This window comes from Tenrec ecaudatus, chromosome 15, assembly GCF_050624435.1.
Source record: "Tenrec ecaudatus isolate mTenEca1 chromosome 15, mTenEca1.hap1, whole genome shotgun sequence".
Classification (NCBI taxonomy): Eukaryota; Metazoa; Chordata; class Mammalia; order Afrosoricida; family Tenrecidae; genus Tenrec; species Tenrec ecaudatus.
Window position 1 is genome coordinate 3,400,715 of NC_134544.1, and position 17,674 is coordinate 3,418,388.

General features: G+C 52.5%; 1 protein-coding gene across 2 annotated transcripts in view; it reads right to left on the minus strand.

Moving 5' to 3' along the window:
* Nucleotides 1-9,422: 9,422 nt before the first annotated feature.
* Nucleotides 9,423-17,674, minus strand: part of TSHZ1 (teashirt zinc finger homeobox 1) — a 91,087-nt gene continuing 82,835 nt past the window's right edge. For both annotated transcript variants that reach the window (XM_075532658.1, XM_075532657.1), the window contains one exon: nt 9,423-14,150. In XM_075532658.1, the coding sequence (XP_075388773.1) occupies nt 10,870-14,150 (3,281 nt within the window). In that variant the 3' untranslated portion in view covers nt 9,423-10,869. The remainder of the gene's footprint in view (nt 14,151-17,674) is intronic.

Consider the following 17,674-nt stretch of genomic DNA (forward strand, 5'->3'; position numbering starts at 1 on the left):
ACCATTGATCCCCACTCGCCAATGAAAGGCATGCTGGGACGTGAAATGTGTCCCAATCAATACACCCCCAAGTCCACTTTTGAGGTGGGGTAATTTATCATGCCATTCAACAAAGCAAAAACCCATGCTTCCACTCAGCCAGGCCAGGAGTTGGATGTGGACCGTCCAAGTTAATGATTTGTGGATTTCATAGCTCTGAAAGGTTGAGAAGAATAGATGGTTTTGAAAGTGGAAATCAGACTTCCCTAATGTGTCAATAAATAGGTTACCAATGAAGTGAAGGAAGTTAGGGCAGTGCTGTGGGCGATAACACACCAACATAATTACATATTTGCTTTCCATAATTGTAAGGCATTCAAGAGTCAAGTGTTGAAACTGGTAAGTATAATGATTAATTGCCACCCATGATAAATAATTGCCAGTGACCAATTAATGATCAATGGATCAATTATTGAGCAGAATGGCATGTGATGTGTATCAGAAAGCTATCATTTAGAGACGATCCAATATGTGGTTTTAAACTACACAGGTTGCTAAGAATCCCAGAATCCCTAACTTAGGTTTCTTCTTGCAAAGCATTTAATTCCTAATCACATATTTTGTTGTTCTACAAACAGAAGAAGAAATTCTTAACTTCAATCTGTTGGAGAAAACTAGAAATTTTATTCCTAAAACACACAAAATGCCAAAGAAATGTATTGAATAGAGAAAACTGTGTGTTATCTTGGGGTAACGAAGGGCAGTCCAGTTGGGGAATGAGGTGGTTGGAAGGATTTGCTTATTGGCTCATTGAGGAGAATCCTTTTTATTTACATGTTTCGGAGCCAGTTATTCCTAAGGTGACGGCCCCCGGCCCCTCTTGACATAGACAGTTCTGAGTCAAGGAAGATTTCAGAGAGAATCAATATCCCTAGCATTTCAAGGGTGTACAACCCAACCCCTAAGTCTGAAAGCCCTTCATGTTCACCTTTCAAGGATGCATTCTTTCCAATCAGAAATGGAATTTTGGGGGTTTATATTGAAATATGATGGTGTCACATCTCAAATACTTTAACAAAACGTGATCAAGTGGGGGTTGGGGCGTCCATCAGAGCTCCTCCTATCTGCTCAGCTCGAGAAGTGATTGTGGTGGAGTGATTGTGATAACCCATCGCAGACACCCTCTCCAGCAGCCACATCAGACTGTGAATGGCTGGGCGCATGAAGGACACTCAGCTGACTACTGAAGGGCAAGTGTGAGCTGCCTTGATGGCAGACACTCTTTGTCCTCTGTGAATGGAATGGAAGCCACATGCCCTCCAGAGCATCATGGGCTTGTGCTTCTTAGGGGATCATGCCTTCTGGGTAATTGCCACTTCTTTGCGACATGTTTCCATCACAAACCAGGGTCAGAGACAGTAAGCTTTCTGCCAGCAGTGCCTTCGAGCTTTGGCAAACACATGGGCATTTTCTGTCACCCACAAGGCTTCTTTGAGGTCCTGACAACTCCAACTCCAGGGTTACCGTCTCATGAAGTCCATGCCAGGTGGCCCAGTCCACTAGGCCTGCCCGTTGGACTTACTGGTGACAATGCGAATGACGAATTATTAATAGAAATCAGAGAAGTCAGAATTTTTCTTTCTAATAGTTAAAATAAATAATAGTTAAAATAAGATAATAGGCGAAAGCATGCCCAGGCAGATGGGCATCTGGGGGCACCCTAATGAGAGGAAAGATGGTGTGATCAAGTGGGAGGGGGTAACAGGGTATTGAAGGTGCAACCCACCCACGTCCTCCAGTGGCAGATCCATAGGGCATCTGGGGGGTCCTGGTTACACCCTTCCTTTCCTCTTCGTCATGTGGGCTGGAAAATACATGTACAGGCCACTGGAATACTTGCCTAGAAGTGCTAGAATTTACGTGAAATCATGTGACAGCACTCTCCAAACCTCCACGAGCCAGGTACCACGGTGTCGGGCTCAGCTCATGGTGAGCGCATGTGCACCAGAGCTCCACCTGCACGGGCTGGCCGTGGCTCCCTCACCGGGTCTCTCTCCTCCGGTCCCTCTGGGTGGAAGGAGGCTGGGCCTCGCAGATCACAGCTGAGCACACCTACCATTTGTACACCCAGTTGTGCCCCTCGGCCCACTCTGCTTTAAGCAGCCCACACAGGCACTAAGCCACAAACACCGGGAAATGGGCAGCAAGGTAAAGAATTGTGTAGAGGTGCCTTTGTCCACAAAGTGGATGCCTGCAGACATGGCCCCTCTCCCTGGTTTGTGTGTCGGCTTCCACAGTTGTCTCGGGGGCCATTTGGCCCTGTGTGTCACATCACGCTACCCCGTGTGAATGTCTAGGTATTTGCTCTAGAATAGCCAGAAATATTTACCAGAGTGTAGTAGAAAAGATGAGGCTTCCTACTTCCCCACGGGGCTGCAGTCTTGGAAACCCACACAGGCAGTTAGTTCTACCCTGTCCTGTAGGGTCCCTATGAGTCAGCCGCGGCTCAACGACAGAGATTTTCTGGTTTGGGAGGATGGTCTCTGTACTCTTCTTTAGTAGTGAGAGCTTGAAAATAATCTAAATAGTGCTCTTAAAACTTTAGCTAGGCAGGAATTGATTATGGCGCATCCTAATAAGATTTAAAGTCCTCTGTACTTGATCAAATGGAAACATGTACGTTATCGGCTCTCAATTAAAGATAGCCAAGTACAGGCATTCCCTGAGGTAATGAACCCTAACCTTAAGTACAACTTGTAGTCTGAACCAACCTCGGTACAGCCTACTATATTGAAAAGTCAGGGTGCACTTAATGGTTCATAATAACAAATGGGAGTTACTGTGTCACGGGCATTGAAACTTTATTTCTGTTTTATCATACTAAAGATGTTTGAGTGTGACCAGAAGTGTTCTCTTCTTTTTTTTCATTATATTTTTCCATTAAAAAGTACATTTTCTACTGGGACAAACATTTGACTTACTAATGTTAGCTATGAACTCTTTCCACGTGCAAATTCAGCTTAAAGACAGGCTTAGTGTGACATCCATTCTTAATCTGGGGCAGCATACAGAAAGGTATACAGAAAGCGATCCTTTTTTGTGGAAGCATGGAAAAAATAAACCTGGCACCAACATATTAACAGACAATTTTTCACTAGATGGAAAATAACCATTTCATTTCCTTCTTTGTGTTTTTTTGTTTCCACGATCTCTACAGTGACAATGCATCGTTGTATAATATGAATAAAGGTAACAGAGAAGGTGCAGCGTTCTCCACAGTGGGTTCACGCTCTGTGTCTGCTAAGGTCACAGTCCATGCTCAGTATAGCCATCATCTTCAGAGAATGGGTGCACACTTGCTCTGCGACTGGCCAGGTGGGTTTTGACTCTGGGCAAACTGAGGGGTGGAAGAAGGACAAGCTGCCAGGGTGGGTATGTTTGAGACCACTGCCCAGCTCACTGAGATGTGCCCTTGCTTTAGCTGAGCTCTCTACTCGACCACAGCCCAGCACCGACACCATGCTCTCCCCTGCCATCGGTTTTTCCAGCTGACGCGTCCAAGCTACAAAGGCATTCTCTCTACGTTGCTTCCAGGGCTGGCTGCTCATTCTCTTGGAAGGGTTCATCTTCGTCACCAGCACAAGGGAGAGCACATCGACTCTTCTTTCTTTTCATTATCCAGTGTTCACACAGCACATGCGCGGGAAGTGATTGAAAGAGCAAGACTTGGGTCCACCACACCTGATTCGTCCCACTGTCGCCCTGGGTAGTTTCAAGAGAGCTTTCAAACTAAGGTCAGCTCGCAAGAAGGCCTTGTCCATCTACTTCTAGATGGGAGCCATTGAAACCCTATGGTTCTTTACAAGGACATTTGCCTTGGTTAAAAGCAGGCTCTCATATTTGTATGAGCAGATTCCCGTCAAATCTAAGAGAGTTTAGATATGCTGTAGACTCATGTAACTAAATCCTAAAATTTTCATTTGTTCTTTTTGGGGGGCATATGTGGTAGGTGCATAATTTCACGTCAACTTGACAAGTAAGTGAAGAGGTGGAGTCTAGCCTGTCAATCAGGTCACAGCCTGATGATGCCTCCTTGTGGGTGTGGATTCTAGGAACTTCCTCTCTCTCAGCCTTCATCTTTCTATTGACAAGTCACTTGGAGACTTGCTGAGCTCTTCGAGAGCCTCTCTCTCTGCTTCACTTGGTGAAGAGCCACACGGAGAGCTGTGCCAGCGCCAAGATGCTTCCACTGCATTGGATCCACAAGACTTTTCACCCACCAGCCTGTGATCTTCCTGCACCATTGCATGTGGCTTTGGGGGTCTGAAAAGGGATTTATGAACTAGGACCAGGCTCACAGGCTAATATCAGACTTATGGACTTGGTCTCGACTGTGCTGGCATGTTTTCTTCATAGACATACCCTTTGATATAAAGCTCTTTCTTACACATATTTGAGTGTCCTTGCATTTGTGTCTCTAGGCAACCCGGACTAACATTCACGGCCTAAAACATGTGTTCCTCTTACAGAAATTAATGATGTCAACAACCAAATGACAACAGAGCTCCTCTGCACAATTCTGCACAATACCTCAAACTTGCTAAAGTCCATGTTTTACAACCAAAATAAGCAGAGGGCAGCTGCTGCAGAGGCTCCTGTGCAAACACCTCCTGGAATTGGGCCTCGGTTGGAGGGTAGGGCCTTTGTTCTGTGGGGCATCCCACTTCAGTGACCTTATGTCACCTGCACTGCTTCTGTTTTACCTCCTAAGGTGTTGTCTCGTGCCTTAGGTCTTAAAAGCTTGCAAGTGGTCATCAAAGATACCACAACTGGTCTCAATCCCCCTGGACCGACAGGCGGGAGGTGAGTCTGGAACAAGACGGAGAGCTGGGATGAGTGGGGGATGGCCAAGATGAACAACTAACTGCCTTTGTTTTGCTATCAGACCAGCGACAAGTAGATGGTGGTTGGCTCCCACTAACAGAGGATTTGATTCAGATTCTACAGATGCACCTTGATGAAGGGGGTGGGGGAAGGCAAAAAGTGTAGCAAATACGGAATCCAGACTTTCTGGAGGCTGGAAGAATCCTGAAACTACTGCCCTGAGATCATCTTTAAGTCTTAAAACTGAAGATAGGCCCTAAAGGCTCCTTTAAATCAAACAATGGTTTAGCGTAATGAGCAAAGAACGCCTGCCTGGAGCACTGTGCTCTTTAAGGACCGTCTACACGGGACTGAACTAACCACACCACTCAGAAAGATAGGAAACTGGGGGCTGGGGGGGGTTACGTTAATGTGGTAGGAGCCACGTGCACAAGGGGGGTGTGAATAATTGCACAACTCCAAGGAGGAATCCAGCGTCTTAGAACTGTGCACACGGAAAGGGACGTGTTCGCCAATGAACCCCGAGGCTCAGGCTGCAGAGATGGATGCAGCGCCAGTGGCTTCGGCTTGTGCACCAAGATGGTCTGGCAAAGCAAAAGGTTAGGGCCAGGAGAAGGTGTTAGGTAGCAAGATAGGGGGTTGTTCCTCTCCATGCCTAGAGGACCCCCTCCAGGAAGTTGAAAGCCAATAGGGCTAAAGGACATGCGCAAATTCAGGCCCCGGATCCGATACACCTGGATTGGCCCAATCTAGGACTGGTGGGATTATGTCAGCCAATGGGGCCAACCATGACCATTGACCACACCTCCCAGTGGAAGGTCCTAAAAACCAGAACTTGAAGACCACCGCTGTGCTCTGCCTTCCGCCTGGCTGCTGTGCTTTCTCTCTCTCTCTCTCTCTCTCTCTCTCTCTCTCTCTCTCTCTCTCTCTCTCTCTCTCTCTCTCTCTCTCTCTCTCTCTGTGTGTGTGTGTCTGTGTGGGGTTGCAGATCCGTGTTCTTAACCGTAAAACCTGAAATTTCTTCTATCCTTCATAAAAAAACTTGGATCACAAAGCAGGCGTCTGTGTGAATGTCTTTCTCGTGCAAAGCAAGAATCAAGGTATTTCCCACTCGAGAAATCTAACAAAGGAACCGGCCTCGTGTTCACCTCTTTCCAACCCTCTCCAGCAGTGAACACTAAAGGGCTGGACTCCTTTGAAAAGGCAGGTCCCCCAGGGAGTGAGGGGGAGCCAGGGGGAAACAGCGGGTGTTCTCTGCAGCCCACACCTCATGCCCCACCCTGTGGAAGAGTGCATCCACTGGGGCCCACGAGAAGGAGGGCCACGTCCATGCAGGCTCAGATAGGAGGGGAAGTCCCCACAGAGAAAATGGGCAGAACCCCCTATCTGTCCTCGGCAGTATTCAGTCCCCATGCACCATGGCTCATGCCACAAAAGCCCTCACAGAGGAACCAGTGGGCCACATGGTGACAATGGAGAAAAGACTGAAGATGCCAAGGATTCCGCTTTACTTAGATCCACAGCTGATCGCTCCAGAAATCAAGGGGTAAGTCTGCCTCACAAGACCTCTTGAAATTGTTTTAAAAAAAATTTTTTTTAAAGGAGCTGATACCAAGGAGTTAAGTAGAAAGAAAATGTTTTGAAAAGGATGATGGCAACATATGTACAGATGTGCTTGACACAATGGATGGATGGATGGATGGATGGATGGATGGATGGATGGATGGATGGATGGATGGATGGATGGATCATGGTAAGAGCTTTAATAGTCCCCAATAAAATAATTTTTTAAAAGCAAATAGCTAGCACCTTGAGGACTGAGGACACCTGCCCAATTCTCATCACCTCCCAGACATGGACAAAAGCCAGTCCGTGAGTTATGGAGCTTGAAGAATGCGTGTGTTTGAACGATGGGTTGTGGAGAGGAAGCAATGGATGTGCAGAAGAGCAAACAAACCCATTCGTCTTGGGTGAAGTACAGCCAGACGGTTCCTTAGAAAGGAAGACGGAGAGACTTCTTCTCACACGCTTTGGGTGGGTTACCAGGAGGGGCCCGGCGCCTGGAGAAGGGCATCTTGCTTGGTAAAGTAGAGGGTCATGGAAAAAGAGGAAGGCTCCTAGCCTAGCAAGATGGGTAGACACAGTGACTCCAACAATGGGCTCAAACATGGCAGGGGCTGTGAGGCTGGCGACGGAGCGGGCAGTGTTCTACTTCGGGTCGCTGTGAGTGACAGCCAGCAAGAGCAGCTACCTGTGTGGACTGATACCAATGTGGACTGCTGGGTTTACATGAATCCCCCAGGTTATAAGCATCTACTATGCCCAAGCCTGAATGGCACACAATAAAGCCCATTAGATTAAAATTTGGGGTGAATACAATGGTTTGTAACAACAAATGGGCACGACCTGGCAGTTCACATCAAAACTGTGACCATTACTTTATATTATGCTAAAGATGTTTTTGTGCACACGGTGTTTCTTTAATGTGTTTGTTTATGCACAGAGAGATACACGAGGAACTAAGGCAATCATTTTCATGGCAAAGGCTATTTGCAAATTTGACTTAAAGCGGGCTTAGGTACAATGGCGCTTGCCTATATTCCTGGCACTGGCTATTCCTGGTTGCAACTGTATTGCTACACTCTCCTCATTTCCATTCATTTTTCAGATCCAACAAAACCTAGACCTTTTTTGGCAATGGGATTCGGGCAGAGTCGGAGAGCCCTCAGGAACACTGGTCTGCTCTACAGGTCTGCTTCTGCCAACCTTTGGCTCCTGCTACACCTGCCAAAGAACACCCCCTGGCCTCGCCTGCGGGCAGGGATCCAGAAATGCACCCCCTCGTGAGGTCTCAGAAGGCCTCATTCTCCTCTGGGGTCCCTTGACCAGAGTGCAGTTCAGATTCAGTCAACTTATCTTGTGTGTGGGTGTGGGCAGGTTTCTTAACCCGGCCGTGCCTCCATTCCTCCTCACTCTGAAGGTGGGAATAATAGAGCCGACGCACGAGACTGAGAAGCCTGGAGTTCCCAGTGTGCGTACCACAGGAACCCAAGGGAAGTGCCGTGGACTGCCACACCTTGACCAAATCCATGTTGGAAGATGCACAACCAGGATGCTCCGTGGAAATGAGGATGGCAAGACTTCATCTTACGTTCTTCGGACATGTGATCAGGAGGAACCAGTCCCTGGAGAAGGGTACCCCCCCCACCCCCGTTTGGAAACGAGGAGAACCTTCCATGATAGACTGCCACAGAGGCTGTTTCAGTGGGCTCACCCTCCGCCGGACTCATAAAGATGGTAAAGGGCCGAGCAGTGGTTTGCTGTGTTGTTATCCCTAGGGTCGCTATGAGTCAGAGTCAACGCGATGGCATTTGACAGCATACAAATATTCCTGTTATTAGTAGATGCCCTAATCTTCAACCATTGTTATATGGCCATGTGGCTGCTGGATTCAAAGAAACATGAAAGGGAACCCACACTGTGTCAATCCACCCCATCCCACCCCCAAGGGATCGGAACTCAGGTGGCAGCAGCTTCTAGGGTACTCATTTCATAGCTACCCAGGACTGAGCACACATGGCATGCCTTACCTGGGTGGAGCTCTGGCCACTCCACCACCTTACCCACACCTCCTAAAAACCCTCTGCCAAAGAGTGGCCAGGACAGATGGTACTTTGTGGGGCAGTGGGATGATCAGCTTAACTTTGACGTTAACACCCAGACCCCAAATGTTGCTGCTGGTCTCAGTTCTTTGTCTCTCACCCCTTGAGCCCAAAGTCCAAAATCATCTAGTAATTGCACTGAGAACTAAATGGTTGAGACTGTGAAGGACACTGTTATTCACCAACAAGTCAGACGTTTTATTAAGCCTCCCCAGTGCCTGGCACTTTAAAGGACTGAGGACTGGCCGTGCGGTGACAGTGGCCGAGACGGGCAGATCATGGGCTACCACAGGGAAAGAAGACACAGCCCCATCTTGGCTGTGGCAGGCGGCTGAGACACCATGAGAAAAGCAGACGCATCAGTGTGGCTTCCAGCCTCTCTCGGGATATGCAGTGCGAACCTTTAAGCAAGAGGCAGAACAAACAGCTTTCCTGCTGCCACCATCCACTACTTCCAGGAGCCACTGGCCTCGCCTCCCTGTCCCTGTCCCTGTCCCTGCATGCAGGCGACAGCAGGCCCTGGGAGGTCAGTCAGGCCATGTCCACTTGCAACCGAGAAGGAGTACCAAGCACACAGAGCAGACCCAGACCCGTGTTCTTATCCCCAAACTGGACGTCTTCCCAAGCACAGCATGCAAGGGGCAGCCAGGACTGCCAGGCCAAGGGCCCAGGGGTCTTCACCCTGCCCCAGCTCATGGCCTGCCCCCTGAAGCACATAAGGATCATCCTAGTTATCATTTTAGATTCCCCCCAAACGGGGGTGCCCAGGGAAGCAGGCATCTCGATCGCCGTTCTGAACATGGCCCTCTGCACCTCTGCTGGCCTGCTCCTGCGATCATGGAGCGGCGCGGGATCCCTCGCGAGGGAATGACGACAGGACAGGTGCGTAAACCAAGAACTGCGTGTGGGTTTATTTTACATTTGAGAAAACAGTGGGCTTCGTTGCGTGAACCAAAATGTACTGTACAATATTAATGACAGGACATCAAAATGTATAATTAATAGTGCATTGCTTGCTTTGCTGCTTTTTTACCCCTCTTTCATTTATTTATTTATTTCTGTCCGATAGTTTTTTTGTTTTGTTTTGTTTTTTAAAGTACATGCACCCAGAGAGATGCAGGTGCCGGTAAAGTTTCTCTGTTTAAATCAAGCCGCAGGAACTAAATTTTATTCCAAAAATCGTGGTTTTACATTATATACACAGAAATCGAATATAAAATGACAATATAAAAAGTTGAGAGAAAGCAAACAGCCAGAAGGTACAAAGAACGTGGAAGAGATTAAAATAGTACGATCGGTCACACAGAGTCGTTTTTTTGTGGGTTTTTGTTTTTGTTTGTTTTTTGTTTGTTTCTGGTTGTATTTATTTTTTTCTTAAGCCGATGCTGGCAATGTACAAGGGAAGAAGGCCCCTGCCCAGTTGTTTCCCGTGAGCCAATGCCGCAACACGCGATAGAAAGGCTGGCTGTGCCCAAGCTTACATTGGGAAATGACTATAAACTGCAGTATTTTACAGGAAAAAAAAAGAGAGATAGCATTTGTACACATTTTTAAATAATAGCTTGCATACTTTTTTCTTTTTTTCAGTTTTTTGTTTTGTTTTGTTTTGTGGGGTTTTGCTGCTGTTGTTTTTGTTTCGTGTTTGCCCATGCTGGCATTTTCCAGCATCCAAGGGTTTCGGCATGGTGGCGAGTGGGGTGTTTGTGGTTGATGTTTGATTGAAACTTGTGGGGTGGGGGGTAGCCCCACGAGTCCTATCTCTCAGCAAGCTTCCTCACAAACCAGTCCTGCATATAAAAAGCTCTGCTCCTATGTTTTTATTCATTAAATAAGTTTTGTGTCTGACACAGCTTTTGATCTGAATGAGATGCCTTTAAACCTCCTTCTATTTACTTGCTATTTATTTACCTATTTATTTTTTTTCCTTCAAGTGAAAGGCACAGATATACGATAGAGTCCTCACAGGGGTTAAACTGGACCCGAACTGGGTGCCGCGGCCCTCCGTCATGGCAGCTCCAGTCATTCGCCGACGTCTCTTCGTCGCTGTTATTTGCATCTCAACTTCTGGCTTACCGGAACGTCTCTGAAGTGCGGGTCCCGCTCTTTCCTACAAAAGAGAACGGACGTGGAAAGCAGAGGTCCGACTCTGCTTCATGGGGGGAAAAGAAAGAAAAACCACCATGCAGGGGCGCAGACCGAGTGCGTATAAATAGAGCTACAAAAGGCGTGTAAGAAACCCAAGGTCCGGGAGGCAGCTCAGCAACCTTGGAGGAGTCTGATTTCAGAGGCTCAGGCCAGGCCTAGTGCAGTAGACAGCAGTGTTAGTGCAAGGGCCGAGCTGGCGCTATTGCTTCTCCAGCTCCGTGACGTAGATCAGGTGGTCCTCAGGGGACTTGCCGTGGGTCTTACTGAGGTGCAGTTTGACTGCGTGCTTGCTGGCAAAGGTCCGGTTGCACAGCTTGCATTGGAAGGTGGAACCCAGGTCCTCATCCCCGGCCCCCAGAGGGCCCAGGGCCTTGCCGCCCAGGACCTTGGGGATGCTCGGCTGCTCCTGGATCTGGCTGAGCGGCAGCTTGGACAGGTCCTTCAGGCTGAAGCCCAGGTGCGTCTCCAGGTGGCTGATGTACGTGCAGGCAGTCCTGAACTGAGAGGCACAATCATTGCAAAAGAACACAGGATGCCCCGTGTCGAGGTTCTTCAGGAACTTGGTCCCCCCTGTCCGGCGCAGCTGGTACTTGACGTTGGCCAGCCAGTGGCTGATGGTGGTCATGGACAGGCCGGTGAACTTGGAAATGTGCACACGCTCCTGGGGGCCCAGGTCTGACATGATGTACTTGCCCTCGGGCGTCTCCCGCAGGCTGGAGGCAAACTGGGCCTGCAGGATGAGCAGGTGCTGAGGGTTCCAGGTGGACTGCCGCCCCTTCCGCTTGTGGACCGGCGACAGCTCATCCAGGGCCTCCTCGAAGCTGCTGCCATCGGCATCGGACTTCTCGGACACGGTGGAGGGCGTGGAGGACTTGGGCGTCAGGCGGCCCGTGAGGTTCTTTACCATGTCAGAGATGTCCATCAGGGCACTCTCTCGCAGGGGCGACGAGACCGCGTCGGCCGCGCCCACCCCCAGGGGCTTGCTCTTGGACTTGGTGAGGTCAATAGGCTGGTCACTGCTCTCGTAGTAGTAGCGATCGATGGCGTCGGCCTGCTTGCCGGGGGCACCGGGGGGTGCAGGCCTGTCCAGCATGCTATTGCTGATCTTGTACAGCATGGCCAGGGGGTCCAGCGAGGGGCTGACCGGTTTGGACACCTTGCCCAGGTGGGCGTTCATGATGGACTGCAGGGCACTCAGTGGGTTGATGAAGGGTGGCTCAGGCGAGTGATCCGTGATGACGCCCAGGCCGCTGCAGCCGTTGGTGACTTTGGCCCGGTGGGGCTCCGTGCCGTTAGGGGTGTGCGGGTCGCCCGGCTCCTCCTTGGCGACCTTCCCCGCCTCCGTGTCCAGGCTCTTCTTGGGCAGCTGCTTGCCGCCGGCCTCTTCGCCCTTGGGGAGATCTTTGTCCTCTTTGACCACCGGGGATGCGGCCTTGGCTGGGGGGACCTTGTCCCTCTCATGGGCGGGCCTGTCCTCCTTCTTGATGCTGATCTTGCCCGTGACCTTCTCCACCAGCTCCTCCATGGCCGACACGTTGCTCCGGTGGGGCGGGGGAGTCAGGCTGCCCCCGGGGGAGTGCAGAAGGGCACTGTGCTCGGCCGGTAGGGACTTGGCGCCGCTGGCATAGGTGGGTTGCATGGGCACGGTCTGCACAGCGGGCGGCAGGGCCTTCACGGAGCCGGGCAGCTGATAGGCGGCGTGGATACTGGGGTAGCCGCCCCAGGAGGGCGCGCCATTCTGGGCCTTGCTGATGGCCGTGCTGACCGTGTTCTCCAGCGACTTGAGGATGTCCACACCGCCCTTGGGGCTGTCAGCCAGGTCCTCCTCGCGCAGGTACTGGTAGAGCGTGGTGGGCTCCGGTTTCTCGGTGCCGCCCTCCACCTCCTCCTTTACCCTCCGGTCGGCCTCTGAGGCTACGGGGGTCAGAGTAGGCACCTGCTCCTTGTCAGCCTCCTTCTTCTCCTCGGGCGAGGCGGCACCTGCTGGTGAGTCCGGCTGCTTCTTGGAGCCACCAGCAGTGGCGGTGGTGGTGGCAGCGGCAGGCAGGCGGGTGTGCGTGGTGGGCGGTAGCGGGATGGACTGGATCTTCTCCTCCACCACGGGGTCCAGCACCAGCTGCTTGCCCTTCTTGGAAGCAGACGTGGTCACCTTCAGGAAGTGGCCGGTGACCATCATGTGTGCCGTGAGCTGCTGCAGGGTGTCGTGGGAGCTGCCACACTCCATGCACTTGAGGATCTGCGCCTTGCGGGCCTCGAACTGCCAGGTGTAGCTGGCCCCGTTCTGGTAGCCGTAGCGGTTGTTGGGCGTCACGTAGGGGTTGGCGGTCTTCTGGTCCTTGCCGGGCTCACCCAGCACAGCCACGTCGGCAGGCACGCCCGCGGGCTCCGGCGAGCAGGGCGAGGCCAAGTCCTGGAGGGCGCGCTTCTTGGTGGAAGGGACCAGCTTGGTGATGGCAGGCACCGGCTCCTTCAGAGGCACTTTCTGGTAATGCTTGGTTTTGATCATGTGGACGCTGAGGTCCTGCAAGGACTCGAACGAGTGGCCACAGTACATGCACTTGAGCACCTTCTGGGCGTCCTCCTTGCCCTCCATCTCCATCAGGGAGCGCTTCCTGGGCTTGGACCAGCGCTTGGTCTTCTCGGCGTCCTTGTCCCTGTTGTCGTCGCGATAGTGGCCAGTCTCGTTCATGTGCACTGTCAGCTCCACCAGCGTGTCGTAGGCGGCGCTGCAGTCCTTGCAGCGGAACTTGCTGGCGCCGGTGAACACGGAGCCGTAGAGCTTGTTGTTCTGCCGGTACAGCTGCACGGTGCTGAAGAGGCTGGGCTCCGGCAGCAGGCCGTAGGAGGAAGTCTGCTGCAGGGTCTTGGCCAGGGCTGCCTGGTGCCAGTCATACCCGGAGCTGCTGCTGCTGCTGCTGTTATTGGTGCCCCCGCCACCGCCGCCGCCGCCCCCCCCACCATGGCTGGCGCTGGTGCTGGTGCTGGTGCTGGTGCCGGGGGCATGCGTGTTGGTGCCGGCGGTGCTGGTGGCGGTGGGGGGCGTGGCCGTGGGCGTGGCGCTCTCCTTCCGGCCAGCATCGCTGCTGCTGCTGGTGGTGGTCAGGCTGGACTTCTTCAGGTCCAGTGCTAGGCTGGACCAGCACGACTCAGAGAACAAGTTGGCATACACAGCTTTGATTTGGGCCAAGCTGTCCTGCGGGTAGGAGACACTGTCCGCCCCTGGGGCGTCGTCCTTCTCCTCGTGGGAGGAGGACAGCTTGAAGTGGGCCAGCTGGTCGCTGCTCTCGCTGAAGGGCGACCCGTAGCCGGCTTCCTGGTTGGTGGCCGTGCTGACGGGTGAGTCCTGGTAGCTGTGCGCCTCTTTGATCTCAGGGTCTTCAGTGCACCCATACTCGCTCTCCTGCGCGTCCAAGGGGACGCCCTCCTCCGCGGGGTCTGCGTCGACCTCGGCCGCTTTCAGCTCTTCCTCGGGGACATAAGCTGGAAGAGAACGACAAGGAACAGTCAGAGCCACCCTGGCCGTCACCGGGTCTCGGTGAAGAGATGCTGTTCAGCACAGCCTCCCCGCAAGCCCCAAGCCAGTGGATGTGACGCCCAGCCTGCTCTACAGAGACATGCCTGCCTGACCGGATGAGCTCTCCGGGGAAGAAACTACCACCCATAGGTCAGCGCCCAAACCCCGCCCCGCGAGGACCCCTGCCCACCAGGGAGCTCTGCTCCGGACCCGCCCCCCACCCCCTCAGCCCGGGGAAGCCCTCCTGAGCTCTGCAGCTAGCATCCGGACCTCCCCTCCATCAAGACCGACTTGTCAGCTTTGAGGACAGGTTTTGCACAGACAGTATCTTATGGCTTCCAAAAATAAAGCATTTATCATCACAAGCCAGCAGAGCCCTGACACACAGCCTTGCTAACCCCCGGGGGCCACTGGGCACGCCTCGGAACGGCACTGCGTGTACTGCTCCTGGTTTCTGGACACGTGGTTCCAAGATGGAGGTGTCTCAACAACTCTAATCAGCCATGATCTCGCTGTCGCAGCTGGGCCCTAGGGTACTTGGTGACAACGGGTTAAGAGGAGGGCAAAAAACACCTTCTAGGACCAATGGGAAGCCTTGCCCTGCCGCACTCGGAGCAGGAGGTGGAAGAGAACTCTGGCTGGTGCTTGAAGCTACAGGTGTAAGTCATGCTCAGGAGGTGCTCATTCACCTGCACGTGTGCAACCTGGTGTTTACACATGGACACAAGCTCACACGTTACATGGGCATGTGTGCCCACATGTGTGTGCATGGGCATGTGTGCCCATGCATGCTATGCACACGTGCATGCTCATATATGCAAACAGCCTCACGTGCACACAGGGGCACATGCATAGGCTCACACTTACACAATATACACATAAGCACTCACACGGGTGAGCTCACACAGACATAGATGCACATGCGCATAGGTGCAGCGGTTCACACTTGTGCATGTGCATGTATTCACACACACAAAAGACAGATGCATGCCCACATGTGTGCACACCTCCAGGAGCATATGTGTGCCCACCTGGTCTCACAGGCATTCACACAGTGAGACCACAGCTGCTGAGTGTAATGGGGTGCTCTCTGTCATTGCAGTGTGGACAGCCCATACCTACAGCGACAGGGACCCCCAAGACACACCCTGCCTTCCTCTCAGCGGAAAGTGGGACAGAGCCCACGTGGCATGGGGAGCAGTGGTCAGTGGGGCACGAGGCAGCACTTTAGCAACGTTAGCTGTACCCTCAAGATACCTCGTCAACCTTTCTGGGGCAGCCCCTCCAGCACTCCAGGCTAAGAGTGGACGCTGGACCCTCGGCCCTGAGGCCACCTTGGGTGCAGGTGACAATGCTGGGCTGGGGCTCTAGGAAGGGGAAGCCTGGGTCCTTGGAACAGTTTGGGTGCCTCGTGGCAGGCACTCCCCCAAGTCAGCAGGTCTGTGGGGGGGAGGAGGGAATAGAGACCTAACCATGCCTCTGCAAGACATAGGAACTCTTGTGTGCCTGCCTGGAGAGGGCCCCCTGTCCCCCCCAAGTGGCCCCTGATCAGTGAGCTGCTCCTCTTTAGACCAAAGCCAGACTGCCATCCCTCCCTGATCCTGGGTCTACACCCGGAGGCCTAACTGAGTACCACTCCAACATCTCCAAGGCCCAACAACCATGGATCAGTCCTAATCTCATTGACATGGGGCCAAGATGGGGTGGGGCTGGAGGTGTCTCACTTGTGGGGAACACTGGGGTGCAGTGGCCACCCCACAGACTCAAGGTAAGAGATGGCATTGACCTATGAGGCCACATGGGTGGAGTAGCCCTGCCCACTGTTCAGGAAGCCCCATGAATCATCCTCTCTGGGCACTCGCCCACCCAGAAGACCTGCGCTGCTGCCCAGAGCTGGCAGACTGAGAGGAGGCCACAGGGACCAGTAAAGCCCTGTGTACCAAGAGCCCATCAAGGGGACTTCAAACCGTTCTAAGAGACAGTGGTATTAAGAGATCATGGAAATGACCACCAACTTTTGGACCCTCTCCTATTATAGTGGGGTGGGGGTGAGGGACATGAAGATGAGGAGAGACTAAAGAGACAAACAGAAGGATCGGCAGCCCCCTGATGTGGCATCAGGTCCCCACACACTTGGCCACCCACGCCCACCTCCCCCTGTGATCAGTTAATGTGGACAATGTCGTGACATCACAGCAGAGTAAGGTGGGCCTTAACCCTAGTCCATTCTGAGAGGCTCTTATGAAAACAGACACCAGGCTCAGAAGCACACACAGGAGAAAGTTTCCATGCAAGTACCCAGGACTCCTCCAAGCAGCGCTAGGGAGCTGGGGTTTCCTGACAAGGAAGGGCCCTCCTGGAGACCCTATTCCCTGGTTGTGCTCCCAGTCCAGCCACTGCCCCATTCAGCTCCATATGACCCGTATAGGACCCAGGATGGGTCACTGAGATGCCTGGTGGTGCAGGTGAGAAAACACGTCTCAGGGAGGATGGCATCTCCCAGTTACACCGCCCACATGGAATTGCAGCAGGATTGGAACTCAGGTCCCTGAGCCCTTCCAAGCCGCTGCCCCTCGTCTCACTAGCAACTTTGTGCTAAGTGAGAGAGGAAGGGTGACTAACAAGCCCCATTCTATAGCAAGCATCTGGAGCTCCCGCTCAGAACCTGCCGCATTACCCAGGAAGGCATTTCAGAGGACACAATACAAGGAGGGGTTAACACCTTGAGGCTAACACCCTTTGGCCAATGGCTTTACTTCTGGAAAACTCCCCAAAGAACCCTCCCTGTCATATCGGTCAAGTCAATTCCGACTCATAGCAACCCTGTAAGACAGGGTAGGACTGCCCCTGTGAGTCTCTGAGACTGTAACTCTTTTAAACTCCAAACAAATAAACTCACAGCCATCAAGTCCATTCTGACCCCCAGTGGCCCTACAGGACCGGGTAGAACTGCTCCGGTGTGTTTCCGAGGAGTAGAGAGCCCCGTCTTTCCCCAGCAGAGCCCCTCGTGGTTTCAAACTGCCAGCCTTGTGGCTGGCGGCCTAACATGTAAACTACTGCACTGCCTGGATGAAGGTGGGTTGGAGTTTATCCCAGGAGGATGGCAGGGTCCCTGGTAGTGCAGCGGTTAAGCACTCAATGGTTCATCAAAAGGTTGGCAGTTCAAACCCACCCCGACGGGCTGCAGGGACAGACCCAGTGCGCTGCTCACGCACGGATCACAAGCTGCAAGTTCCGATGGGGCAGTTCTGCCCCACCATGTGAGGTTGCTGTGAGTCAGATTCAAGTCTGCAGCACCCAGTGGCGAGGACAGGAGGCACATGCTTAAAACCACCTTTGAGTGACATGGGAAAGGGTGCGCATGGAAGGAAGCAAGAGAGAACTGTACCCTGACTCCTGGGAGCGGGGGCCAGCGGACGTTGGTTTTTCATATTTCTTGTTTTCCTCTTTTGACCTACAAGGTTTGACTGTCTCACCTCTTCCTCTCACT